The 27,955-nt window shown below is 33.4% G+C and overlaps 4 protein-coding genes and 1 pseudogene across 5 annotated transcripts; 2 read left to right on the top strand and 3 right to left on the bottom strand.

The window, feature by feature from the left end:
• Nucleotides 1-8: 8 nt before the first annotated feature.
• On the top strand, nt 9-2,888 carry LOC120120131. The gene is made up of 2 exons (XM_039139846.1): nt 9-2,374; nt 2,477-2,888. The coding sequence occupies exons 1-2, from the start codon at nt 9-11 to the stop codon at nt 2,886-2,888; spliced, it is 2,778 nt and encodes a 925-aa protein (XP_038995777.1).
• An 8,694-nt stretch (nt 2,889-11,582) lies between these two features.
• Nucleotides 11,583-14,069, top strand: LOC120119784 (bifunctional protein FolD 4, chloroplastic-like). Of its 2 annotated transcripts, XM_039139592.1 has the most exons (6): nt 11,583-11,629; nt 11,708-11,913; nt 12,110-12,435; nt 12,911-13,147; nt 13,233-13,400; nt 13,509-14,069. In XM_039139592.1, the coding sequence occupies exons 2-6, from the start codon at nt 11,727-11,729 to the stop codon at nt 13,677-13,679; spliced, it is 1,089 nt and encodes a 362-aa protein (XP_038995523.1). In that variant the 5' UTR covers nt 11,583-11,629; nt 11,708-11,726; the 3' UTR covers nt 13,680-14,069. The 2 variants fall into 2 exon arrangements, with proteins under 2 accessions (XP_038995523.1, XP_038995521.1); XM_039139590.1 differs by lacking the exon at nt 11,583-11,629 and having other exon boundaries at nt 11,660-11,913.
• A 1,776-nt stretch (nt 14,070-15,845) lies between these two features.
• LOC120119780 ((+)-neomenthol dehydrogenase-like) lies at nt 15,846-17,894 on the bottom strand. The gene is made up of 5 exons (XM_039139587.1): nt 17,783-17,894; nt 17,460-17,706; nt 17,273-17,341; nt 16,477-16,653; nt 15,846-16,341 (listed from the first exon to the last, which is right to left on the bottom strand). Exons 1-5 carry the CDS (start codon nt 17,800-17,802, stop codon nt 15,964-15,966), a joined length of 891 nt encoding a protein of 296 aa, XP_038995518.1. The 5' UTR covers nt 17,803-17,894; the 3' UTR covers nt 15,846-15,963.
• A 2,710-nt stretch (nt 17,895-20,604) lies between these two features.
• LOC120119783 ((+)-neomenthol dehydrogenase-like) lies at nt 20,605-23,265 on the bottom strand. Its single transcript, XM_039139589.1, has 5 exons — nt 23,227-23,265; nt 22,651-22,897; nt 22,481-22,552; nt 21,150-21,326; nt 20,605-21,012 (listed from the first exon to the last, which is right to left on the bottom strand). Exons 1-5 carry the CDS (start codon nt 23,244-23,246, stop codon nt 20,635-20,637), a joined length of 894 nt encoding a protein of 297 aa, XP_038995520.1. The 5' UTR covers nt 23,247-23,265; the 3' UTR covers nt 20,605-20,634.
• A 1,694-nt stretch (nt 23,266-24,959) lies between these two features.
• On the bottom strand, nt 24,960-27,935 carry LOC120120130 (annotated as a pseudogene).
• Between the last annotated feature and the right edge of the window lie 20 nt (nt 27,936-27,955).

The raw sequence follows: 27,955 nt of genomic DNA, 5'->3' as shown, positions 1-27,955 counted from the left end.
CAAGAAAAATGCAGAAAACTGGGACCACAGAGGTACCAGAACAAGTAGCACTGGAGGAGGAGGAGACCTTACCATCTTGGTGGGCTGGGCAGAAGGCAGAGCTGGAAGGAAGGATACAAACCTTAGAAGAAGGTATGACTGAGAATAGAGGGTATTTACAGAGGATATTACAGCTGGTTAATCAGGCAGCGGAGGAAAAAGATTCACCTAAGTCAGTGAAGAACCAACCACCAGCAGAGGAGAAACAGAACAAAAGTGAAGGTAAAGTACCATGCTTAATTACGGTTCTTAGTGAAAATGAGAAGTACACATTTCAACCTAATGAACCTGGGATTCTAGCCTCTAAACCTGTGGGGTTTACTGGACCTCCAATTTTTAATCAGAAGATGCAAGAAGAGAAGCTTATGGGTAGTTCTAGTGAGAGTAAGGGAGGAGATGAGCATGTTGATACTAGAAACTACTGTAAAAACCCTTTTGGGAATCCTAGTTCTGTATTACCTAGACCAAAAGTGGAATTACCATTGTTTGAGGGTAATAATCCGAGGGGTTGGGTCAGGAAATGTCAGAAATTTTTTAATCTGTTCGGAATACATGAGGAGCAGAAACTGGAAATAGCTGCTATGTATTTAGTTGGAAAGGCTGAGACGTGGTTTGATGAGTACATTATGCAAAAGTATAGAGTGACATGGCATGAATTTGAGGCTGATTTGTGTCACAGATTTTGTGATAGAAATTATTCTGATATTATTGAAGAATTCAATAAGTTGATGCAGAAGGGGAGTGTGGAGGAGTATCAAGAAAAGTTTGAAGAATTAAGGCCTTATTTATTGCAACAGAACATGCAGTTGGGGGAGAATTATTTTGTGTCCAGCTTTATTAGTGGTCTGAAGGAGGAATTAAAACATAAGGTGAAAGTGTTGGAGCCTAAGAACCTATCTGAAGCTTATAGGCAAGCTAAACTATATGAGTTAGCTAATGAAATTGAAGGAAAGAAGTACAAATCTCCTAGTAAATTTTTATCTTATACTGCTTCAAACAGTCAACAGAACAGTGGCAATAGGAGTTTCTTACCTAAGTCAGTTCCTCCTAATACTAATCAAAAACAGAATTTGTTGGACTACAGGAGAGCCAACAATTTGTGCTTTAAATGTGGAGAAAAATTTGTTCCAGGGCATCAGTGCAAAGTCAGACAGCTGAACTGCATGGAGGAAGAGGAACCTACAGATTCTGTTGTACAGGAATTAACAGAAGAAGAGAATAGAGAGGTAGAAGATCAAGCTAAAGAAACCCTGGAAATTTCTATCAATGCAATTACAGAGAGTGTGGGACATACTACTTTGAGGATTCAAGGTTTTATCAAGGGAAAACCTATTAATGTGCTAATTGACAGTGGTAGCACTCATAGTTTTGTAACTCCTCAATGGGCCAAGGAAGGGGTTGAATTGGTGCATACCCAGCCATTAGTTATTACAGTAGCTAATGGGGAGAAGCTGTTCAGTACTGCTCGAAGCAATAAGGTGAGTTGGAAGATGCAGGGCTATGATTTCCAGCATGATTTCAGAGTGTTATCTCTGGGAGGTAGTGATATGGTCTTGGGGGTAGATTGGATGGAAGTATTTAGTCCTATAATGATGGATTTTAAAACTAAAACCATCAGTTTTGAGAAAGATGGAGAAACTGTGGTTATAAAAGGGTCTCAAAAGCTGCCATTAATCAGATCCATCACGGGAGAAAAACTACAAAAGTTAGCAGAAAAAGACACTGAACTAAGTGGGGAGCTTTATTTGCTAAGTGATGAAGTGGAAGACAACTTAGTTCCTCTACCATTACAAGAACTATTGGAAGAGTTTAAAGAAGTTTTTGAAGAACCAAAGGGAATGCTTCCTAGTAGGCAACATGATCATGCAATTGTCCTTAAACAGGGGACACAACCAGTAAACCTGAGACCTTATAGATTTGCTCATCATCATAAGGCTGAAGTTGAGAAACAAATTACTGAAATGCTGTCCTCCTCTATTATTCAGGTGAGTAAAAGCCCTTTTGCTTCTCCATGTTTACTTATAAAGAAGAAAGATGGAACTTGGAGATTTTGTGTGGATTATAGGAAACTTAATTCTGCTACAGTTAAAAATAAGTTTCCTATTCCTATAGTGGAGGATTTGTTAGATAAATTGAATGGGGCTGTGTTCTTTTCAAAAATTGATTTGAGGTCGGGATATTGGCAAATTAGAATCAAGGAGGAAGATATTCATAAAACTGCTTTTAGGACTCATCAAGGACACTATGAGTTTAAAGTAATGCCTTTTGGTCTTACTAATGCTCCAGCTACTTTTCAAGCCTTGATGAATGACTTGTTTGGAGCATATTTAAGGAAGTTTGTTCTTGTATTTTTTGATGATATATTGATTTATAGTCCTAGCTTGACAGAGCATAAATAGTATTTAAGAACTGTGTTGGAAGTTCTGTTGAAAAACAGGTTATATGCTAAAAGGAGTAAGTGCTTCTTTGGTCAGCAACAAGTGGAATATCTAGGGCATTTAATATCAGCTGATGGGGTGGCAACAGATCTTAACAAAATTAAAGCTATGCAACAGTGGCCCTTGCCTAAGAATCTGAAAGCTTTAAGAGGATTTTTAGGCTTAACTGGTTACTACAGGAAATTCATAAGAGGATATGGGGAACTGAGTAAGCCCTTAACTAATATGTTGAAAAAGGATGGGTTTTGTTGGTCAGAGGAAGCCAAAACAGCTTTTGAAAAGCTAAAGAAAGTTATGTGTAATGCTCCTGTGTTGGCTTTGCCTAATTTTGAGCAGAAATTTTTTCTGGAAACTGATGCTAGTTCAAAATGGATTGGAGCTGTTCTTTCTCAAGCAGGGAGACATATCTGAGTAAAGCTCTAGGTCCTAAGCATGCAGATCTTTCAATCTATGAGAAAGAGTATTTGGCCATTTTGATGACAGTTTCTCATTGGAGGCATTATTTGGAGAGTGGATCTTTTGTCATTAAAACAGACCATGAATCCTTAAAACACTTACTTGATCAGAAGTTAACTACAACTATCCAGAAGAAGGGACTTACAAAGTTATTGGGGTTGGATTATATTATTCAGTACAGAAAGGGTAAGTCTAATAAAGCAGCAGATGCACTCTCTAGACAACAAATGGATTCTGGTGAATTTGTTCAAATGGGAGTTACTGTTATAACTCCTACTTGGGTACAAGATATTGAAAAGAGTTATGAAGAAGATGTTATAGCCCAAGAAAAATTTCTTATTCTGGTTATTAAGCCAGATGAATTACAGGACTGGAAATTATCGAAAGGAATTTTGTATTTCAAAAATAGAATTTATGTGGGCAATAAGGGGGATTTGAGGCAGAAAATAATTGAAGCTTTGCATGATTCACCACAAGGAGGTCGCTCAGGCATTCAAGCTACTTATCAGAAAATTAAGTCTTATTTTTTCTGGCCAAGGATGAAAGTTCAAGTTCAAGAACATATACAGCAGTGTGATGTGTGTCAGAGGACAAAAATAGAACATATTTCTAAACCAGGATTGTTACAGCCTATTGCAGTCCCAAATAATGCTTGGGAAGTGATTACAATGGACTTCATTGAAGGTTTGCCAGCTTCAACAAAATATAATTGCATTTTGGTGGTGATTGATAAATTCACTAAATATGCTCATTTTATGCCAATATCTCATCCTTATACAGTAGTGGAGGTGGCTAGAGTTTATCTTGATCAGGTTTACAAGTTACATGGTCCTCCTAAGGTGGCTATATCTGATAGGGATAAGTCTTTTACTAGTCTGTTTTGGCAAGAATTAATGAAGCAATTGGGGTCAACTACTTTATTTAGTACTGCCTATCATCCTGAGACAGATGGCCAGACAGAGAGGTTAAATCAGTGTTTAGAACAATATTTGAGGTGTATGTGTTTTTTGAAACCAAAGACTTGGTCCAAATGGTTAGCTCAAGCTGAGTGGTGGTACAATACTAATTACCACTCTGCTCTTCAAATGACACCATTTGAAGCTTTATATGGATATAAAGCTCTTAATGTCACATGGACAACAGACTCTAGAGTGGAGGCAGTGCAGAATGTTATGCAGCACAGGGAACAGTTAAATTCATTACTACGAGAGCAATTACTTAAAGCTACCAACAGAATGAAGCAGATGAGTGACAAACATCGAACAGACAGGGAATTTCAAATTGGTGATGAAGTTTACCTGAAGCTCCAGCCATACAGACAAACATCATTGGCCCTAAGACGAAATTTGAAGCTGGCTGCTCGCTATTTTGGACCCTACAAGATACAAAATAGAGTGGGTCAAGTTGCTTATAAACTGGAGTTGCCAGCAAATTCGAAGATACATCCAGTTTTCCATGTCAGTTTACTTAAGAAGAAAGTAGGAGAAAAAGGACTTATCTCGATCGATCCTCCAGAGGTCGCTTCGGATGGACAACTGAAAATTTATCCAGCCCTAGTTTTGGATCAGCGAGTGGTTACAAAACAGAATCGAGCAGTCATTCAACTGCTTATTCAGTGGACAAATATGGGATCAAATGAAGCAACTTGGGAAGATTATACTGTACTGAGACAACAATTTCCTCAGTTTGATCCTTGGGGACAAGAATCATCTGGAGAAGGGGGTATTGTTATGATGACAGGAAAGTTAGGGTTGGATCGTGTGGATTTGGGGGAAACGGTGAAGGGAAGAATTGGGAAGTCACAGCAGAAATTGGGGGAAGATCGAATGAAGTTAGGGATTGAGAGGGAAGCTAGGGATTGAGATCCTATCTGTGGAATTGGGGATTGGGAATCGAGAAAGAGATAAGAAGGAAGAGTAAAAGACGAGATTGAAGGTGGGCAGGGGAGAGCATAATGGGTTTTTAATACTTAACCCAATATGAGTTCAGGTGGGCTTCTATGTTGGGCTGGTTTGAATAGAATCATTTTAGGAGAGTTGTTTGGAGGGTGAGTCAGCTTCAAACGGTTATTTTGTTAGATTTGCTGTTATGACAGCTGGTACTGAGTATAAATAATTTGTACCCATCCTTTAAGGAATATCTTATGAATGAATTGCAAGTTTTCTGTATCTATTTCTCTCTACATTTCTTAAATCCCTAAAAATTCTTTCTTATTCGATCCGGAAACATAACACATTCGTTCAAGAACTATAAGTGCTAAGCTCAAATTTGATAGAATCAAATTAAGGAAACAGATGAATCTTGGGGTTATTCATGCTTGACAGGTGGCTTCTTGAACCTGCATGTGAGGATTTTCAAGCTATTATAGGTTAAGTCGTTTGGTTTTGACTTTTGACTTATGAACCTTAAATGCTTATTTAAAAATAAAGATGCATTGGAGCTCGGATGAAGGAAGGTGCAACTGGTATGGTTGTCAAGGTCGAGCAGCATGTGCTCATCATTTTATCTGATACGACCAAAGAACATATTCATAATTTTGCTGATGACGTTGTCGAGAGCTCTGAAGTAACTATTGGTTTTACAAAAATTGGGAGTATGATATTCATGATATTATGTATTATGCTGCTAGATAACAATACCTTTGATGTAATTATATGTGTAGAAAGAGAAGTGTTTCAGGTTTTTAAGGGATTTGTAGAAAGATTAGAAGAAATCGATAATATTTTGAGGCATTGATGAGTAAGGTGATGGATATTTAAGACACATTGGGTTTAAGGTTCAAATGCCAGATGTTATTGAATTTGCTTCTACGAGTAAAATAACACTGTTGCTATTGTCATTGTTCTATTTTTGCATTGAAAATGGCATCATCGGTAGATTGTTTTGGGGTCATTTTGTAGAGTGAAGTCACTTTTGGCCGTCTCCCTGATAAGGCAGCTGTAATGGTTTCAACTACAAATTATGCGTATATCTGAGTTTTACAATAGCAGGAGTTGTTCAGATTCAAAAGAAATGGGAGAATCTTTTGGTGACAGACTTGGACAGTACCTTCATAAATGACCAGAAGCTAAGACCAGGATGTTTCCAAGGTGCTATCTATAGGTTTTCTTATATTCGATAAACACATCGACCTCAAGTTCATTAGAGAGAGAAAACATATATCAAAATTAATTTTTGGAAACCAATATCCAAAATAAGGAAATTCATTGCTCTAGGCATCCCCAAACAATATAGAACTTGAACGTACATTTTTTGTATTTTCTCTGGGAACAATGCATGTGCAGTGCGTGAAGATTGAAGAAGAAAGACTAATGAGAAATAGTGGATTTTGAAAAGTTAAAAGAAATGTAGAGATGAGATAGAGTGAAAATAAAGAGAGAGATTGGTCAAAATGGTGGTCAAACGGTGTGAGGTTAGTAGTAACGTGTCACATCAACTTTTTGTCACTCATAGTAAAGGAGATTAACATCGAGCGATCGATTTGTTATAAATCGATAATATTAATGATTATTTTGTTACTTTTAAAACTTTAGTAGGAAGAACGAAAATATATTCAAACATAGTGACCATTTGTGTAGTTTATCCTTTTTTTCAACTGATATTTATATATAATCAAATTTAGAGAAAAATAATTTGATGATTAAAAAAAAAGCGATAATAGTTTAAAGTCGCATACATGATACATTTACCATTAGAAAACAACCTTACACGCGTAATAAGTGTAACTGCTTTGACACCACCATATTAAATTATGCTAGAAGGTAACCTGAAATTTCATTTATTTATTAACGGTTTTAAAGTTCAAATAATTATCAATAATTGGTGTGGTTTTGCAACTTCTAACTCCATCATCTTAAGCTAGGGCATATACCCTTATGACCAATTTAATTCTTCCATGACAATGGCTCACAACTCATGAATATTTTTTCATTATCCAATTTATGCAATGTATTTGTATAATATTAAATACAGAGACAAATGCATGATTTTATGCTAGAGGGCGAACTTATAAAATTTTAGAGAAACGAAAATGAAATTTCAATCGAAAATATAAAGAGAATACATAAATTATATGGAAAATTGAAATTTTCAAGAGAAACTATAGGCTCTGCCAGCCCCGTCGGTTGATGCTGATTAAATTTCCAGTTGTTGTATATGTTGTATGTGCATGACTATGAGTTAGAAAGATTGATGTAAATACATGATGAATGTGCCTTACTCTTTGAAATGCCTTTCTAAATCCCATCAATCAATCATATGGTAAGATTACTGAAATTCTCACTTTTTCAGCGATATGGTGGCAATGGGCCGTGCACTGGATCTTCCAATTTATTTTGGAGATGCTGGTAGTCGAGAGGTAAGCAAAATTAGTTTGAAATAGGCTCAATTTGCGGATCAATATTTGACTTTAATAATATTGGATGAGTAGGTCCTTCATAAAGTTGGTGCTGAAAGAGCGTCTGCTGCAACAATGACCTTGGATACGCCGGGTGCCACTTACAGAACTGTTTGGGCTCTGAGCAAGTATTTCCCTAACGTAAGGACTTTCGCCCAGGCTCATGATGTTGATCATGGCCTTATTTTGGAAAAAAGCTGGGGCGACGGCTGTAATATTACCGATACCTTCGAATTTAATCCTCTCATTTCCTCTGTGTGATTTTTCTATTCTTCTGGAGTTTATTTATAACTGTCTCCTTGCTTTTTGAGCATACGTTGTGCCGGAGACCTTGGAACCAAGTCTGCAGTTGGTCGCCGCTGTTCTTGCACAGGTATTGGAATCCTGACCGACTTGTTTACCTTATGCATTCCTTGGTAGTGAAGGAACCGGTTTATGATTGTTATTTACCAAGAAGTGGTTGTTAATCTGATATGGTCAGAGTTTAATTTGTTATTCATGTTTTCTCAAAGGAAATGCTACACATCTGTTATTCTGATGCTTTGGCTGCTATTCCGTTACTCACATCCCATTTCTTCATGCTGAAGGCTAAACTCAATCTTTGACAACCCAACCTTTTGGGACCAAAGAATGAATTGAAGAAATCAGGCTTTGAAGGGAAATGGCCGATAAGGATATGCTATTAACATTGAAGAAGCCAACTTTCTCTCTCTTTTGCCTACAAAATTGTCAGCTGGTTATGCTTCTATAACAGACAATTGAGGGTGAATTTGTTGGATTTTGTTTGAAGATAATGACATAAATTAAGGAAATAAATAATTTTTTTGGTGAGAAGTTTGTGTGGAAAATGATTAGTAAGATCAAATTGGTAGAATATTAAAATATTTTATTTAGAATTAATATTAAATTAAATAAATATATTTAGGGTCGAATTTATTGTTATATTAATTTTTCTAATTGTGATGCTATTTTCGATAAATTTTTAATAAAATAATTAATTTATTATTTTTAAATAAAATAATTATTTTATAATTAAAAATTATTATTTAAACATTATATAGTTAAAAACTATTTACTTGTTTTAAAAAGCATTAAATTGATTGGCTTAATTGTTCCCATCATATTTTAAAGTCTAAAAGTTTTAGATTTTTTTGGATGAGTCTAAAATATAATCAGTTAATATAAGGTTAAAAATGGTAAAATTTGGTTGTAATTCAAAAATTTACTAATATCATATATATTTTTAGTAATTTAGATAATATTTTAGGTTTAAATAAAAAATATCAGGTTCTCCATAATAAATTATGTATATTGTATAATTATTTCAGTTGTAATATAAAAAGTTATTGTCGAGACATTATTACTTGTAATCAAAATTATTATTAATTATATAACATTTTAGAGTAGACTTGTAACATTTAGGTTAAAGTTATCGTAACGTAACATTATTAATTATAATCGAAAGTATTACCATTTGTATAATTTTTTAAGTTGGACAAAGAAATATTTTAAATTAAAATTTAGTATAAATTAACCTTAGATTAGACTGTCGCACAACAAAACTACTCACTTTTCAATCTTTATACTTGTAACTTTGAAAAAAAATCATATTTTAAAGGGTGAAATCAATTTGATTTCGTTAAGACTAGGGGTGCTTATCAAACAATTTGATCGTGAGTTGGGTAGTGTATGACTCGTGTTCGTTAAAAAAAATTCTTGATCATAAAAATTTTATTCGACTTGTGCTCGTTAAAAAAACTTGTTGCTCGACTCATTGCTCATTAAGCTCATCAAATTTTTTACCTTATTTTCTTAATTATAGGTAAACTCTATTGGTACAATATAACGTAATATAAACATAAATTAATAAATTTAAGCAACAAATTATCAAAAGAATTGTATTAAACAATTACAAAGTATAAAATCCAAAGTAACTATTGAGTCAATTGATCAAGGAAAGTGGCAAGAGGGGGTGAATTGATAATAAAAAATTTTGTTGGAAGATTTTGCAAGAAATAAGAAAATGACACATGGATTTTAGAGTAGTTCAACTTCCTTAATAAAATCTACATCCACTATCTTAGATTCATGACTAAAGATTTCAACAAATTTACTAATTTGTTCTAACAGTTTAGGACAATGTGTAACCATACACAATGCTAATACTTATACCCAAAATTTTAAGTGCACAACTCTTCCTAAGAGGAAATTCAAATAAACAAACTTTGAATATCCTCACAAAGATAGGTTGTTTGCAAAATGAAGCTCTCAAACACACTCAAAAACACTAGAATAGAAATTACAATGAATGGATTTGTGTTAAATGAAAGAAAGACACAATTGAATACAAATTTAGCTCTATTTGCTCTTTGATTGTTGGAATAACTTTCCTTGTCTTTTCTTGACTATTTCAAGACTCATTTTATGTGCTCTCATTGATTTCTAGCCATTTGAGGTTGTTGGTTAGAGTTTGGAGCCGTTTGTAGCATTAAATTCGCACATTAAAGGTCACCTGCACAATAAATTTCAAAACTATGGTGAAAGTTTCGAGAGTCAGTTTTGACACTCTATGAAAGAGGAAATACAATTTTTAACCATTAGAATCCAAAGTTTCGACACTCTTGTAAAGTTTCAAAACTTCAAGTCTTATATTTTTTCAAGTTTTGAAACTCTTATAGAAATTTCGAAACGCTTGGTCAAAGCTTGTTTAAAATAATGATATTTGATATTTTATGAAAAATCTAATTTTGAACATTGTTATAAAGTATTTGAATGATATTTTTGACATAATTTGAACTTAAAAACTTATTTTAAATATTGGACAAATTTTAGGATCTGAAATTAATTTTACAAAAATTAATATATATTATGTTATATCAAAATCGTTTAAGTTTATCTGTAACAATCCATAAATATACTAAAATGATAAATAAGCTTTGATTTTTTTGGTGCAATAAAATATCAATTAATAATTTAGTATTTTTATTATTTATTAAAAAATTATTATATTAGCAATTTATCATTTTTTATTATTTATCAGAACATGTTTTTTAATAAAATAATTTTTTAAGATAACTAATAAAAACAATATATAAAAAATTAATGAATTGCTAGTGAACTTATTGAGTCGAATTGAATGCTTGACTCAAATCGTTAAAGTCTCGAGTCAAGTCAACCCAAGTCGAACTTTTAATTTTTTTATAAATACTCAAAAATATTTTTAAGTAAATATAAATAATAATCTTAATTAAGTTTTGTTAGCATAAATTGTAAACTTATAAATAATTTTTTTACATATTTTAAATAGATTTAATTTTAATTTTTTTAAATTTCTTTATGCGGCCATAATTTTGATATGAACCGGTTCATCTGTTGATTAGGCAGGAAACGAGCCGATTCCAAGAGCTCACCTTTTTTTTTCAAAATAAATAAATAAAGGGTAAATTACACTGTTTCCCACTGAATTTTATTATCTCCCCTATTTTACTTATCATACTTTTAATTTTCTATTTTGCTCACTGAACTTTACATATATGATCATTTTGCTCAATCCGTCATTAACTCTCTAACGGTGTTATGACATGGCACAAACATCAAAATGACGTCGTTTTGAAAAACTCAAATATACACCAAAACTACGTCATTTCGAATCCTCTCATTTCCCTCCATTTTTTCTCTACTTCGTCATCATCCACCACATCATTCTTCATTATGTCCATTGTCTACTGTCGTTGATGGTGGATGTTCGGTCTCAAAATTCAAGGGTTGATTTGTCTCGACCATAATTTGTGGACTTCGGAGCAAGTTTCGACAAAATGGAGAATGTACTTTGACTCAAGGTGTCGAGGTGAAGCGACTCTTGAAATTTGGGACTGAACGACCACCGTCTACGATAGTCGATGGTGGCCAGCGGTGGTATTCGACCACATTATGTTTTTATTTTATAATTGGGTGAGTAAAATGGGGGAGAGAGTAATGTTTAGTGAGAAATGGTGTAATTTAATTTTATATTTTTATATTAAATAATAATAATAAATTATACATCATCACATAATTAGAGAGGTAACGACAGAGAGCGCAAAATGATTCAATCTGTAAAGTTCAGTGAGTAAAATAGTAAAATTAAAAGTATGGTGAGTAAAATAAGAGAGAAAGTAAAATTCAATGGAAAACGATGTCATTTACCCATAAATAAAACTGATACAAGTTTGTATTTTTTGCAAAGCCGAAGCCCAAAAACACAAAGCAAGTGAGCAGAGTCGCGCCGCCAAGGTCACTTGCAAAGTGAAAAGCTGAGAAGCAGCTTCCGTTTCCGTCATCTCTTCGTTTTAGTGAAGCCCTAAACCGAAGCAACGTTTAGCTTACTGCATCGTCGTTTCAGGACTCATAACAGTATCATGGCGTCCATGATATTCACTGACCCTTCGTCGGCTGCCGCCGTCCACCGCCTCCCCTTTACCCGTTTCAGCAACGGCCTCAATACCCTTCGCCGGTTTGTGGGTCCACTTCATGTTTCCTCACCCACCCCTACCCTTCCTCGAACCCTCTCCGTCCACTCTCCTCGTTCTTCCCGTTTCGTCACCGGTATGGAGCTTTTGTGGAAGTTCTCATTTTCTTTAAGAAGCTTATTTTTACATAATTTGTTTTCTTTATTATTTTCTGTCACTGCCGCATTTCGTCAAACGCTTGAACTGTATTATGCGCGCTTAAATATTTGATCACATTAATCTTTATATAAAAATGGGATCATTAAGGCAGGTTTTGATTTGTTGTAATAAAGCTTCAATGGCTATAGAATCATCTGCTAAGGTGATCGATGGGAAAGCGGTGGCAAAGCAAATGAGAGAAGAGATAAGCGCAGAAGTGTCGAAACTGAAGGAAACAATTGGAGTTGTTCCTGGATTAGCAGTTATTCTAGTCGGGGATAGGAAGGACTCTGCTACTTACGTGCGGAACAAGAAGAAAGCTTGTGAATCTGTAGGGATTAATTCCTTTGAAGTGCATTTACCTGATGATGCTTCTGAGGAAGAAGTTCTCAAGTTCATCTCTGACTTCAATGGTGATCCTTCGGTTCATGGCATCCTTGTTCAGTTGCCTCTACCTTCTGTATGATTCTAATCTACTTATAACAACCTACACTTTTATCTTCTTTGTGTGAATCACACTATGTATTATATGGAGCTTGCATGGTTGAAACTAATAATGATCTAGGGAAATTAAGCAGCTTAAATTGCAATATTTGAAATAGGACTTTTGCAAACATATTAATACATGGTTAAAATCCATTGAAAGACCTAAATGACTGAAAGTTAAAGCCAAATGGTGTCTTCTGATAAGAGCGGGGTTTGTGTGTTTGATTGAGAAAATTATTATGGTGAATCTTAGCTTCATTTTACCATCCGAACATCTGCCTTATTTGTTACTGGCTTGGACTTATTCAGCTGTTTAGTAGAAGTCTATACAATAGGACCTTTGCTAGATTCTGGAATCTGGAGTTAACATATTTTGTTGTCTATCTCTTGGTTTGTCTTGCATTTGGTACTGATATGGCTCTTGATTGTGCTTCATGGGTTTCCACCAGCACATGAATGAGCAGAACATCTTAAATGCTGTTACGATTGAGAAAGATGTGGATGGCTTCCACCCATTGAACATTGGTCGTCTTGCCATGCGCGGTAGAGAACCCTTGTTTGTTCCATGTACTCCTAAAGGTTGCATAGAGCTATTGCATAGATACGGTGTTGATATTAAAGGAAAGAGGGCTGTTGTTATTGGCCGGAGTAATATCGTTGGGATGCCAGCTGCTCTGTTACTACAAGTAATGTCTTTTGTCCTAATCATTTCTACCAACCTCTTAAGAAAATAAATGATTATTCCCCCCAACAGTGTCTTGATATTTGTAGAGGGAAGATGCTACTGTAACTATTGTCCATTCAAGAACCAAGAATCCCGAGGAAATTACAAGGCAAGCAGATATCATAATATCTGCCGTGGGGCAACCAAATATGGTGAGAGGTAGCTGGATAAAGCCTGGTGCTGTTATTGTTGATGTTGGAATAAATCCAGTTGAGGTTAGTTGGCATTTTCCCTCTTTTCTTTTTCGAGTTTTCCATCTACATGTTTCCTTACCCATCCTATTATAATATCCTCGTTTTTGTGTTATATTGTTCATGTAAAAGGATGCAAGTAGTCCACGAGGATACCGGTTAGTCGGAGATGTTTGTTATGATGAGGCCTGCAAGGTTGCTGCAGCTGTTACTCCGGTTCCAGGGGGAGTCGGTCCAATGACAATAGCAATGCTTCTTTCAAACACTCTAAGTTCAGCGAAAAGGGCATTCGACATCAAGTGAGAATTCTATACATTTGACCAAGCTGCACTTGTGGCAACACATCCTTTGCAAATAAGGAACTTCATACAAATGTTATTTTAGTGGCACTTATGCTTTGCCGTTACTTAACATATCATTCAGTGTAGAATTGGGGCTTTGAGAATTAGGGTCAAAGCTTCAGATGAAGCTGGTTCTCGGCTAGCATTGTGATAAACTAGCTTTTCCATGCAATGCTCTCCAAGCAAAGATGAATCCTTTTGATGAAATACCGGGTCAAATGTAATAAGCTTAATGTTGGCAACAACCAAACGACAAAATCTAGTTGGTTGTTAAAAGGAGAGCTGGGATAATTGCTATTGCGTATTGGTTTTTGTAAGAGGTTTCGGTTGTTTGTTTAGCCCAAGTTTTTTACTTGATGTTATCATTAATGGTTTCTTATTGTTTTACTTGTTGAAGGAAGCCTTAAATTAGACTTAAATGGCTTTCAATGAGAGAAGCCGCCTGTCTCTGACTCCTTCTAACCAGTATTTGCTGCAATTGGTTTCTTCTTCAATGTTATTATTATTATTTAAACATATATAAAAGTAAAGCCAAAAGTACATTTGGCTCTCTCAGATTATACTAAAAGAATCGTAATGAAATAATGGTAATAACTTGAGCCAACGTTGATGGATAGAAAAGGAGACGGTGGATTACGGCAGTTTACTCGTAGAGGGGGAAAAATGCTGTTGGGTAGGTGATCGGGAGTAGTGGTTAGAGGCTTCTAATATTTGTATCCTTACAAATTTATCAATTTTCTTTTATACTCTGTTGTCACGTGACAATTACTAATAGGTAAAAATATAGATGAGAGCTATGTCTAGGATCATTGGAGTATACACTTTTTCTTTCAATTTTTATAAGAGAAAATAACCGATAAAAATATATTATAATATACGATTGTAACTAATTTTTTTTTGAATTTGTCATAATGACCAACTAAATATAGTATTTTCTCTAAAAATATAGTATTCGCGCGGACGTGTCGAATACACGTATTACCACGACCCGAGACGAGACGGCGGCGGCGCGCGAGAGTCTCCCTTGTTCTCTATCACTCAACAAGGAAGTGGGAAAGCCAAGCCTTAAATACAATTCCCAATAGTGTTTCTAATACTATGTAGGATTGAGCATTACCAACAATTGTTCCCAATACTATGTGGGATTGAGCCTTAAATAGTGATATTATTTTTGAATGTTTTGCTTAAAATTGCAATAATCGCGATTGATTGTAGATTGACTTTTAATTATGACATATTTGTATAATACTAATGCAATTGGTTGCTGATTCAGTTATTTTAAGGTGCATGATTGTTAATTGTTTCCTGAATAATCAAATTGTATTGGAAACAAGTGTTGGTAATACTCAATCCCACATAGTATTGGAAACACTATTGAGAATGGTATTTAAGGCTTGGTCGTGGTCGTGGTAGTGGTAATATGTGTCTTCGACACGTCCGCTCGAATACTATCTTTTTAGAGAAATTTCTTAAGAAACAAATGCAATACCACCAGTCGTTTGCGATAGTCGAAGTTCGCGTTGCGAATCTGGAAACTGATTTGATCGATCGCATTGCGATTTAGTTGGTCATTTTGGCAAATCCAAAAAAAGTTGATTAAAATCGTATATTATAATGTATTTTTTGTCACTGATGTTATTTTCTCCTTTTATAATTTTTTAAAATAATCATGTATTTGCTTTCGTATATGATTTAGTGCATCCGCCGTGAATAAGAGTGATATTTGAAACTTGCTGAGGTATTAGAGATTAAATAAAAACATAAAAAATTTATTAAATAAAACATAACTTAAAATAAAAATATTTGTTACTAACTCATGTTAGATGAATTGCCAGTTCCCAATATACAATTTAATAAGAAAATGACGATCACAGTCCATCCAATCCAATTCAATCCCACTGAAAACTATGACATTCACAAACCGTAACAAAGTCTTCACAATGTGTTACTATCATTCACACGCATACATGCGCACTGATAATACTTCTTTTAAACATCACACAATAACGAACAGTATCGGTAAACATTACACAATAGCCCTAGGAATATGCTTTGTCTTCAATTCTAGCTACTTTTAAAGAAACAATTAATGAAAAAGAACAAGATTTCATGTTTTACAAGTACAATATTAAGACTAACATGCTACTTTTATTACATTAAATAACAGATACTTCAAGCATTATGCTTTGTTCTCATTCAACTCTGAAACATATCCATAAGATTAAAACACAAAAGCAAGCTTTTGATTAAAATTCAGACTCTTCTTTCCTAATAAAGAAGAGACCAGAAGGGCCACCATTAGGCAACAATGCTAATCTCACTGGACCCTCTGCACCTTCTTCAACACTCGAGATCCCAGCGTTGTAGTTTATGTCTGTTTTCACAAAGCCAGGGCAGACACAGTTGATGATAAACTTAGGATATTTCTTAGCCAGGATCCTTGTATAGGCATTCATGGCTGCTTTAGATAGTATGTAGGCTGACAAGAAAAGCGGCCAACCCTTTTCTTCCAATGAACCTTCCCTGAAATCTTTCATATACTGGCTCAACACCTCGTCCACTTTCTCTTCTGTCAGATTTTCGACGTCGCTGAAGACAGATTTCACCCATTCGTTCGATACATTCTGATCCCAACAAGAGAACAAACTAATTTAACATTTGATCATTATAGGCTATTTATGTAACTTGATCTTCATCATTGGCTTATGCAACAAATTTAGGCTTAAAGCTATGATACAAGCAACTTGTTATGTTCTTACCTTTAACTTCCCCATGGAAGACGAAACGTTGACGATTGTCGGTGAATCAGATCGCTGGAGAAGGTGAAGAAGCGATTTGCACATTCTTTTGGCGCCGTAGTAGTTTGTTTGAAGGCATTGCTCAGATAACTCTGGTGTTTGAGTTATTAGACTACCCCAGTTCGATTGTGCACCGGGCTGCAAATGGGTTTTTAATTAGGCTTTAAGCCAGTCTATCATGAATAGAAAAGCATTAATTTAGGGCTTAGCTTAGTTAATTCATGCTGTTATTGGTAAAAGATTACATTGTGAATTTTGGGTTTGAGATAGGGATTGACATTTCATCAGAAATCAATGGGTTTTGACCTGGTTGGATTTTTTATAAAATAAACCATGTTTGAGTCGATATTTCTTGAAGGGTGTAGTCAGATTTGAATTTAGCGTGAAAAATTTGATCCAACTTTAGATAATATTATAATTATTCTTATATATTTAGAGATAATTGGAATAATATATGTTTCTATATTATTCTTTTTCTAATTTGGGTATTATTTTATCCAGTAAAAAAGGAATTATATATATCTATTTAAGTTGGATCCAATGAGGTTCTCTTAAACCCGAGTCAAGTCGGACGCAAATGGATAGGTTTGATTTTCAGGTTAAGTTGGAATGGGCCAAAAAATTGAACTGACGCATGACAGAACTAGTTCATGTCCTAGCATTTGCAATCTCTTTGATTCTCTCAAACATTAGCTATGAGTTTGAACAGATAATTCTTTACTCTGGTTTATAAAACCAAGTAGATTCAGAGGTCTACCTTACCAAAACCTGCAGCTAGAAGAGCTTCACCATCGCTTTCGAAGCCAATAATCCCTGCATTATTCACCTGTACAAGTGACAACATCTCTCTTCATTCAATCAAAATATGAACCGGGAAAGCAGTAAACTACAAAAAAAAAATCAAAGAGTTGTAATTTTGCAGCAAAATGGAAGTGAAATAATACCAAGATATCAAGCTTCCCGAATTCTGTTTCAATGAATTCTACGAAAGAAGCCACGCTAGCAGGATCGGCAACATCAAGTTGATGAAAAACTACACGATCCGATAGGCCCACCTCTTTGAGATTTTCGACTGCTTCAAGGCCCCTCTTCACATCTCGAGCGGTTAAAACAACCATGATTCCTTTGGAAGCCAGCTGTTTACATATTTCCAATCCGATCCCCTTGTTTGCACCCGTAACCACTGCATATCTGAGAAGAAGAAAATTAAACAAAAATAGTCCAAATACTCAACGGATGCGATGGAAACGAAAAGAAAAAACAGTACCTCTTCGATGCCTCCGCCATTGATGTTGTGGAGAAAGTAAAGGAAGTGTAAAAGAGAATCCAGTTGATAATTTGAATGAAAAGCCAGAACGTGATGAACTGATGAGCTCGTCCTACAATTCTTAAATACCAAAGTTCCAGAATCATCTACTAAAATATCTGAGTTTTGTGGTGTCCAATCATCCAAGTTCACTCCGACGTTTCCCTCTTCACATCACATCATAAAATTACCAACTTATTTTCATTAATTTTATTTTATTATTAGATAACGGAAAATGTATGACATGAACTCAAGTCTTGCTAAAAAAAACCCAAACTTAAAAAATCGAATTTTTTACTTGATTCTATTAAGAAAATTAGACTCGAATTGATTTTTATTTATAATTTCATAAACTCGAAATTGTAAAATTTAACTTGAATAGTAACTCAAATAATTCAAAAATTTTAGTAATCAGTATATTAATTTTTAAGTTTGAGTCGAATCTTTCGAATTTGTATAATATATGTATATCACATATGAAGAAATATTATGTATTATATACGGTTATAAAACATCATTTAGATTTGAATCAAATAATATTATAATAATATAAATATTTACAATTGAATTTAAATATAAGCTCAAAAAATTAACTCAAATCGACTCTACTTGAATTTTATAAACTCAACTTGACTCAAAAGTTAACTTCGAGTTGTAAAATAGGACTCTTCAGCTCAAATAACTCAAAAAAAAATTATTCGACTCGATCGAACGATGATTAAGTTAGATTAATTTTTTTTATAAAAAAATTAATATTTGAATTAAATTAAATTAAATTATTATTTTAAAATTATATTAAAATATTATTGGGATGATCAAACCTAACCTTGTTAAAGGCATTCAATACTTAATTAAAAAAATATAATTTAAATTGTGATTAAAATTAAAGATTAAAGGAGAATTATTCTTTTATATTTATTTAAAATAAAATATAAAATTTAAATTATTTATAAATCATAATTGAGGGAATTTTTTAATTAATAAATTGTTAGAAAAAATAGTTATTTAATAAATAAATAAATAAAATAACGTGAATCATAATTATCATGAAAATAAATATTTAAATTAATTCTAAAATAAACTAGTTTAATTATTTTTTAGATTTAACATAATTAATCAACATTAATGGATTGGTTTCAGAATTAGTTTAAAATTTTAGAATCAATAAAGATTTAAAAAAAAGTTTAGTGTTAACTAGCACCATTTTTAAAATGTGTCCCCATCACCTAATGTTGTTGATAACTTGAGCAAAATACAAGACATGATGAACTTATAACATAAATACAAAACTTCCGAAACAGAAATTAAACAATAATAAGCCGGATGTCAATAATTACAAAATTGCCCTTGTAAAAATCTAATCTTCCAATTCAGTTAAAAGTAAAAAACAAAATTCGTTCTTGGGGTCCTAAACCCTAAATCCCCCCGCAACCGCCAACGGTCAACAAGAATCAAGTAGTCCCTGGGACATCGAACTGGCAGATGTCTTCGTTAAAAAAGCTTAACCCCACAAAGACGGATTGAAACTCATCAAGTTCGAATAAAATTACATCCATATATATATATACGAGACATCTTTGCAACAACTTAAAGAATGATATCAATGTGTTAAACATATTTTTAGGAATTATTTTTTATTTAATTAGCTTATGATGAGGAGTTACATTTAATTGAACATATTGAACGGTGTAGTGATTAAAGTAAGTGTTATTCCTTTTGAAATCTTAGGTTCAACAAGTGTGCCTTCAAAGTATGTATATATAATTAATAATTAAAATATTATCTTGTGATCCCTCTAAACTATTAAAATAAATAATTACGTTTAATTATTGTCCCTAAGATAGTCTTGTAATTTTCTTATGCAGTTCACAACATTGATTTAATTCTCTCTACCTACTCTTTTTTTTTTTCCTTCCGCGAAATCTCTGATTTCAACGCAAACAAATAAATGGAAACATCAACGTTTTATTGCTGGAGACATTGACCTTGCTAACATTTCACTTAATACTTCAGCTTATCGGATAAGAAAATAACGAAGACACTCACAATAATGGCATGTCATAAATATTTTAGAACTTCTCCACATGCCAGAACATTGAATGAATGGAACATTACACCATCAAGATTTATGAAGTTTCATTCAGACGATGGTGGTTCACCCTGAACTAAAAAGAGGCCGGAAGGGGCACCGCCATTCGGCCAAAGAGCTAACTTGACCGGAATCGCTGCGCCTTCTTCAGGAGTGGAGTAACCGGTATTGCTATTTATATCCGTTTTGACGAAACCAGGGCAAACACAGCTTATGCATGTAACATTAATGAAAGTATGTGTTAATTTCCTATATGTTTCTATATCGCAACAAATAAGCAAGATATGTGGAATAAAAGTTTCTGTTCTAAATAGTGATTAAAGATGCATGTAACATGTTTTCATTCACTTGTGTTATTATTGTGATGCTTAGTATATTCACTGAGTTCCTATGAATTCAGACTTCATTTATTAAAATATGTAGACAAGCAAAGCTAAATGAGGAGAAAGAGGATAAGCCAGTGATTATTCAGAAGGATTTTGATCAACAATAAAACAAATGACTTCACATGCTTTAAATATAGGCTTCGAGTTCTTCAATAGTAGCTAGCTTTGAAGAATCAAATAACGAAAAAAACAAGATTTCATGTTTTACAAGTACAATATTAAGATTTTATTAAATATGATTATATTATTTTTTAACAGATACTTCAAGCATCATGCTTTCTTCTCATTCAACTCTCAAACGTATCCAATAAGATTTAAACAGAAAAGCAAGCTTTTGATTAAAATTCAGACTCATCTTTCCTAACAAAGAAGAGGCCGGAAGGGCCACCATTAGGCAACAATGCTGCTCTCACAGGACCCTCTGCACCTTCTTCAACACTTAAGATCCCAGCATTGTAGTTTAAGTCTGTTTTCACAAAGCCAGGGCAGACACAGTTGATGATGAAATTAGGGTATTTCTTAGCCAGGATCCTTGTGTAGGCATTCATGGCTGCTTTAGATAGTATGTAGGCCGAAGTGAAAGCTGGCCAACCCTTTTCTTCCAATGAACCCTCCTTGAAATCATTCATATACTGGCTCAACACCTCATCCACTCTCTCTTCCGTCAGATTTTCGGGGTCGATGAAGACCGATTTCGCCCATTCGTTAGATACATTCTGATCCCGACAAGAGAACAAACTAATTTAGCATATGATCATTATAGGTTACATTATGTAACTTGATCTTCATCATTGGCTTCTGCAACAAATTTAGGTTGAAAGCTATGGTACCAGCAACTGATCATGTGTCTTACCTCTAACTTCCCCATGGAAGACGAAACGTTGACGAATGTCGGTGAATCGGATCGCTGGAGAAGGTGAAGAAGCGATTCACACATTCTTTTGGCACCGTAGTAGTTTGTTTGAAGGCATTGTTCAGCTAACTCTGGTGTTTGAGTTATTAGACTAAGCCAGTTGGCTTGTTCTTCAAGCTGCATCAATATGGGATTTTAATAAGGTTTTAAACCAGTGATATGCGTATAAAAACATTAATATGGGGGCTTAGATTAGTTAACTCATGCTGTTATAGTTGAAAGATTAGTTAACTCAATCAGTTTCAATTCGACTTGACTCGAATGAATCATTTTTATAATTCGGCTTGAGATTAGGTTTAATGTGAAAAACCTGACTTGACTCCAGATAATATTACAATTATCCATATATATTTAGTCATAATTGCAATAATAATTTTTTTTTTATATTTTTCTTAATTATATCCTTATTTACCTAATAAAAATGAATTATAAATATATATTTAGGTATGATTAGATTTTGCGTCGGATGAAACTCTAATAAATCCAGGTCGGGTGCAGGGGGATTTTTGTGATTTCATTTTGGTCATCTAACAATTATTTTTTCAAAATATTATTTAATTTTACGATTTGATTTTGTTAAAAAATAAATGGAATTAGTGACATGATATTCTTTTATTTTTTAATGATGACATAACATTATTTTTTTTTGCATGTCACCATTAAATTTTAAGGATAAAGTACACAAATGGTCTTATGACTATAGAACGTTGTTTTGTTGAGTCTCATAACTATTAAAAGTTACAAAATAATCCACCAACTATATGGAGTTGTTTTGTTGAGTCCCATAACTATTAAATGTTACAAAATGGTCACCTGACTATTCATATGTTCCAAACTCGTCATTTTCTGTTAACATTTGATGGCAAACTAAACTGGGCGTTATCCTACTGACTGTGATATGATAAAATATGATCTCATAATCTCAAAAGACTATCATATCTCAGTCAACATATTAATGTCCAGCTCAGAAGACTGTCAATATTTTAACAGAAAAGGATGAGCTTGAAATATCGGGTGATCATTTTGTAACTTTTAATAATCGATGTGCTCAACAAAACAATATCATATAGTCGAAGAATCATTTTGTAATTTTTAAAAGTAAAAGGATTTAACAAATAAACACCCTAACCCTATAGTTGGGACCAAAACCATCCATAGTTCCTGTCATAGCATTTGTAATCCCTTTGATTCTCTCAAACATTAGCTATGAGTTTGAACAGATAAATCTCTACTCTGGTTTAAAGAAACCAAGTGGATTAAGAGGAATCTACCTTACCAAAACCTGCAGCTAGAAGAGCTTCAGCATCATCGCTTTTGAAGCCAACAATCCCTGCATTATTCACCTGTACAAGTGATAACACTCCATCTCTCATCATTCAATCAAAATATGATCAGGAGAAAGAAAAATCAAAGAGCAGCAAACTAGAAGGTGAAATAATACCAAGATATCAAGCTTCCCGAATTGTGTTTCGATGAATTCTACGAAAGAAGCAACACTAGCTGGGTCTGTAACGTCCAGTTGATGAAAAACTACACCATCCGATAGGCCCACCTCTTTCAGCTTTTCGACTGCTTCAACACCCCTCTTCTCATCTCTAGCGGTTAAAACAACCAAGATTCCTTTCGAGGTCAGCTGTTTACATATTTCCAATCCGATCCCCTTGTTCGCGCCGGTAACTACAGCATATCTGAGATGAAAATTAAACAAAAATGGTCCAAATACTCAACTTATGTGGCTGCTTCGCTATCATAGTAACTGCCGTTTTATTGTGGTCAAAGTATAATCCGAAATTGTTATTCCTTGATCGTAGTTTAAATCCATGATCGTGTAATAACAGTTTCAAACGACACATTTACTTCTCTGATAGTGGATTGATGTAACTATGACATTTTCAATGATCACTATAATAATCATTTTGTTTACGATTATAACAAACGTAACATAATCGAAAATATGATTGAAACCGTAATTTAAATCTTAATCTTTGACTGGTAAGCTATGAGAGTAAAATGGTACCTTTTCATTGCTTCTGCCATTGATGTTGCGGAGAAACTAGGAAGTGAAAATGAGGAACGTGATTAACTGATGTGGTTCATCGTACGTACCTATACAATTCTTAAATACAGAAGTTTCAGAATAAACTACTAAAAAAAATCTTTGTTTTGTGGTATACAATAATCCAAGTTCACTCCAAAATTTCATATCTCATTATGTAATCTATACGCCATTTTTCATTAATTTTATTATGGACTCATATATTTTTTATTAATTTTATTTTATTATAAAATCACAGACAATGTAAAATATTTAATAAAGTAGATATTCAAGTTCAATATCCCTTAACACTTATAGTCACTAAAATTTAAACTATGATTAAAATTTAAAACTAAGTGATAATTATTTTTCTAATTCATTTTAGTGAAAAATATTAAATAGCTATTTATTTATTCTATAAAATTAATATAATATTATTCAAAAATAAAAAAATTATAATATTTATTTAAAATAAAATATAAGTTTTAAATTATTAAAATCATCAAAATATATAACAGAGTAAATTTATTTATCAATTTATCATTAAAAATATTTTTTTTAAATCATTAAAATAGTAAGAATCTTAGCTATCATACAGATCGATATTTGAATATTTCTCTCTAAAATAAATTACTTTAATTCTTTTTTAAGTTTAACACAATTAATCTTACCATTATATGAGTCAATTGATTTCAGAATTAATTTAAAATTAGGCTAAATGTTAAAAAAATCAAAGCAACTAACAAAGATTTTTTTAAAAGTTTGGTGTTAACAGGGACTATTTTTTAAATGTATTTCCATCACTTAATGTTGTTGAAAATTTGATTAAAATACAATCAATGATGAACTTATAACATAAATACAAAATTGACCTTTTCAAAATCTCATCTTCCAATTCAATTTTAAAAAAGGTAAGCACAGCTAATATCTCCACTATTATTTTTGTTGTTTTAGTTATTTAATTATTTTTTCAAAATATACCTAATATTATATTTTAGTTTTATTTTAGTCATTTATCATTAAAAAAATTAACAGAACTACTAACACGATATTTTTATTTTTAATAATGATATTATACTAGGGTAACACGTCAGTATCACCATTAATTTTTTAACAATAGGTTATCAAAATGAAATCAAAACTAAATATTAGATATGATTTTAGAAAAAAACAGTTAAAGGACTAAAATGAAACAAAATTAATAGTTGAGGTACTAAATATATAGTTTACGCTAAATAATCCATGCGGGCCCAGAAACCGAAATCCTCACGCAACCGCCGACCGGCTAGCGTGGGCAACCATAAATCGTCTAATTTTGTTTCTAGAAAAAGTGGCCCTTTACAGTAAATTATAGGGTAAAGTTTATTCCCCAAACTTTTAAATTTATTGCATTTTAATCACTCAACTTTTGAAATTTATAATGCAATCATCAAACTTTTAATTCGTTTTTATTTCTGTCACTGCTGTTATGTTCCATTAGATTTTACTGACGTGACAGTTAACCCTCTGATAACTTTTTTTTTTACTGACATAACCTTCCTCCTCCTCCTCCTCCTGCTTCTTTCTTCTTCTTAAAGAATCTGAACAAACCCCTTAAAAACAGAACTTTCAACCATCAAAAGCATTAAAATAAACAATAAAAACATTACTTGACTTATCCATCTTCTCAACTTAGTTTCAAATCTAAACAAATTGCAAAAGTAACTCTTAAGCGTTCATTTTTTAATGTCACTGATGGCATGGTTAAAACCTTCCTTAAAGCTATCGGTAGCCAATTGTAATTCCCTCCATGCAAACCTTTTCAATTGACCAAAAGCAATTCTTCGGTCGACTTTACCTGCAACATCTACAAATACGTCGCTCCTGTTGACTTTCCGGCGACCCTTGCACAGGAAAAACAACAAACCACCAAAGATAAGAAGAATTATAAATCCGCCAAGGATTCCAACTATAATTCCAACCTTCGACTTCCCCGAAGAGCCTGCAAGCGAAAAGAAATCTTTGAGATAGCTGATCAAATAGTGGCAAGTATTTTTAAATGGGGTATCTTTGAAACCAATGAACACTATAAAAACAATGTAATTCACTTGAAATAGTTAATCCAATTACCTGAATCATTTCCGTTCGATACACAACTCTGCGGGAAATTTCCACCACAATTTAACCTGTTTCCTGTAAAGCTGAAATAAATAAAACTGTGTTTAGCTTCAATTCACTGCAGATAAATATTTGTAACTGGTGTGAAAGGTGAATGGCCATTCACGATATTTTTATTTCTTCGTATTAAAATCGGAAATGAAACGAACTAATCAAAGACACCCATACTTGTAAATCGGAATGTGGAATAAATCATCTGGAACTTGACCGCTAAGATCATTTGAATCGAGCAGGCTGCAGAAACATTTTAACCATGCCATCAATGACATTAAAAAATGAACGCATGAGAGTGATTTTTGCACTTTGTTAAGAACAGTGGTAGAAATATTTGAGTAAAGTATTTATGGGAGTTAAAACCCTTTAATGTTGTTGGGGTTGGACACTTAGAAGTTTAGATTTGAAACTAAGTTGAAAAGATGGATTTAGAGGTTTAGATTTGAAACTAACTTGGAAAAAATGGATAAGTAATGTCTTTATTGTTTATTTTAGTGCTTTAGATGGTTGAAAGTTATGCTTTTAATGGGTTTGTTCAGATTCTTTTATGAGGAGGAGGAGGTTAACTGCCATGTCAGCAAAAAAAATGTTAACAGAGAGTTAACAGATACGTCAGTAAAATCTAATGGAAGGTAATGACATAGACATAAATAAAAACGAACTAAAAGTTTAGTGATTGTATTGCAAGTTTTAAAATTGGATGACCAAAATGCAAGTGTCCTAAAAATTTAGAGACTATTTATATACTTTACCCTAAAGTATATTATGAAAATGAACGATTGAGTTACTTCAATGATTAATAATACGAATATCATTTTTAAAATTTTTAAGTTTAAATGATTATATGCACATGATATATGCGTATAATCAATAATAAAAAAATTATAAATAAAATAATCTCATATTCATAAAAAACTATATTATGAAACTCATTTTACTCATGTACGAGATGCCAATATTTAAGACCTGAGATCAATACTTTTAAGCATGATATTCAATTTTAAGTGAATAGGAAAATCTTTTTGTATAAAATAGTATGATTAACGCAAATATTGTATCAATATTTATAAAAAAAATATTACAATTTTTATGTTAATACTATCTTGTATTTACCCCATCTTTTTTTAGAGTTATTTTTTACACCAGAAATTGTTGTTATTTTTTTATTTAATTAGCTTAAGGTTAGGGATTGCATTTAATTGTTCTTTCCTTAGAGCTATTTCTTATATAGAAATAGTCTTGCAATTATCTTTTACACAACATTGATTTAATTCTCTCTGCTTAATCTTCTTTTTTTCTCTCTCTAAATCGCTGATTTCGACACAAACAGATAAATGGAAGAGGAAATGTTAACAATCCTTGGAGAATCAGATAACTGGAGTAAAGGAATAAGCGCTTCCGACGTAGCTTTAACACCATAGTAGTTTGTTTCGATGCATTCTTTCCCTAACTCGTAAGTTTCAACCTGGACTTTACTCCAAACGGCTTGCAGGTCTGCCAGCATTTTTGTATTAGAAACTTTGGTAAGGGGTTCTGGGAGAAATAATATTAAGTAAAACGCCTTGCGCCATTCGAATATCTCGAAAGGGTAGTTGTTCGAATTGAATGTAGTAATCATCAAATATATAAACGAACATATAAAGGTTTCACGAGTTTAAAACATGACTTTGGCCAAAATAAAAATATAAGCTTTTCCAAACTGTAAAGAGAATTATTTCCTAATGGCTTAATTACCTCACTACCAGAAAATTTTGCGTCCTTTAAAGCATCATGGTTCACTGTACTTCCGCCTATACCAGCATTATTGACCTGAAGAAGAACAAACATTCGAGCATTTACCTTGTTGCAAATTTGAGAATATGACTTCATCAAGCTCGAGATATACAGGTACATATCCTTAAAAAAAAAAGATATACAGCTACAAGCACGGTAAAGATAAAAATAGAGCACCTAATTTGCCACAGAAATTTGGTTCATACCAGGATATCAAGCTTCCCAAATCTGTTTTTCACATAATCTGCCAGGCAAGAGATGCTAGCAGGGTCGGCCACATCCAGCCGGTGAAAAGCTAGGTGATCAGAGAGACCAGAGTGTTTCAGCTTTTCAAGAGCCTCGAGACCCCTTTTCTCGTCTCTAGCAGTTAAGACCACCATGAGCCCTTCAGAGGCCAACAGCTTACATATGGCCAGTCCGATCCCCTTGTTCGCCCGGTGACAACCACATATCTGACACAAGAAGAATTCGAAAAATGTTAAAGCTTGGAGCTTTAAGGTATACCAAATGCAAAACCCACATCAAAGAAACAGCTACCTTTGAAGGGACTCCGCCATGGGAAGAGAGCATAACAAATTGCAAGCCTGTTGAGGGATCGCTTCAGAATTTATTGAAGGTGTTGGGTGATCATCTGCCGATCAATGTCTTCAATTACTCCACCATGTAACAGAGTTGGCACCCACAAGAAAACAAAAACAGCAACTTTATGTTTCATGTACTTTGGCATCAGCCGTCTGGTTTAAAGTGGACAAGGAGATACTAATATTTCTTGAGAAAAAAACAAAAT

The sequence above is a fragment of the Hibiscus syriacus genome, unplaced genomic scaffold (genome assembly GCF_006381635.1).
Source record: "Hibiscus syriacus cultivar Baekdansim isolate YM2019G1 unplaced genomic scaffold, ASM638163v2 tig00110332_pilon, whole genome shotgun sequence".
Classification (NCBI taxonomy): domain Eukaryota; kingdom Viridiplantae; phylum Streptophyta; class Magnoliopsida; order Malvales; family Malvaceae; genus Hibiscus; species Hibiscus syriacus.
The sequence above is the reverse complement of the archived record's forward strand: the minus strand, read 5'-3'. Positions and strand labels throughout refer to the sequence as shown.

What these genes read in the sequence shown, in the direction of transcription:
- LOC120120131 (XM_039139846.1), top strand. Translation starts at nt 9, where the DNA reads ATGCAGAAAACTGGGACCACAGAGGTACCAGAACAAGTAGCACTGGAG. An exon ending in TTTGGAGCATATTTAAGGAA is followed by an intron (nt 2,375 to 2,476) that starts GTTTGTTCTTGT and finishes GTTGAAAAACAG; the next exon opens with GTTATATGCTAAAAGGAGTA.
- LOC120119784 (XM_039139592.1), top strand. Translation starts at nt 11,727, where the DNA reads ATGGCGTCCATGATATTCACTGACCCTTCGTCGGCTGCCGCCGTCCAC. An exon ending in TTCTTCCCGTTTCGTCACCG is followed by an intron (nt 11,914 to 12,109) that starts GTATGGAGCTTT and finishes GTTGTAATAAAG; the next exon opens with CTTCAATGGCTATAGAATCA. An exon ending in TTCAGTTGCCTCTACCTTCT is followed by an intron (nt 12,436 to 12,910) that starts GTATGATTCTAA and finishes GGTTTCCACCAG; the next exon opens with CACATGAATGAGCAGAACAT.
- LOC120119780 (XM_039139587.1), bottom strand. Translation starts at nt 17,802, where the DNA reads ATGGCGGAGGCATCGAAGAG. An exon ending in TAGCTGCAGGTTTTGGTAAG is followed by an intron (nt 16,654 to 17,272) that starts GTAGACCTCTGA and finishes ACCCATTTGCAG; the next exon opens with CCCGGTGCACAATCGAACTG. An exon ending in CTTCCATGGGGAAGTTAAAG is followed by an intron (nt 16,342 to 16,476) that starts GTAAGAACATAA and finishes TGTTGGGATCAG; the next exon opens with AATGTATCGAACGAATGGGT.
- LOC120119783 (XM_039139589.1), bottom strand. Translation starts at nt 23,246, where the DNA reads ATGGCAGAAGCAATGAAAAG. An exon ending in ATGGCAGAAGCAATGAAAAG is followed by an intron (nt 22,898 to 23,226) that starts GTACCATTTTAC and finishes TTTTCATCTCAG; the next exon opens with ATATGCTGTAGTTACCGGCG. An exon ending in CTTCCATGGGGAAGTTAGAG is followed by an intron (nt 21,013 to 21,149) that starts GTAAGACACATG and finishes TGTCGGGATCAG; the next exon opens with AATGTATCTAACGAATGGGC.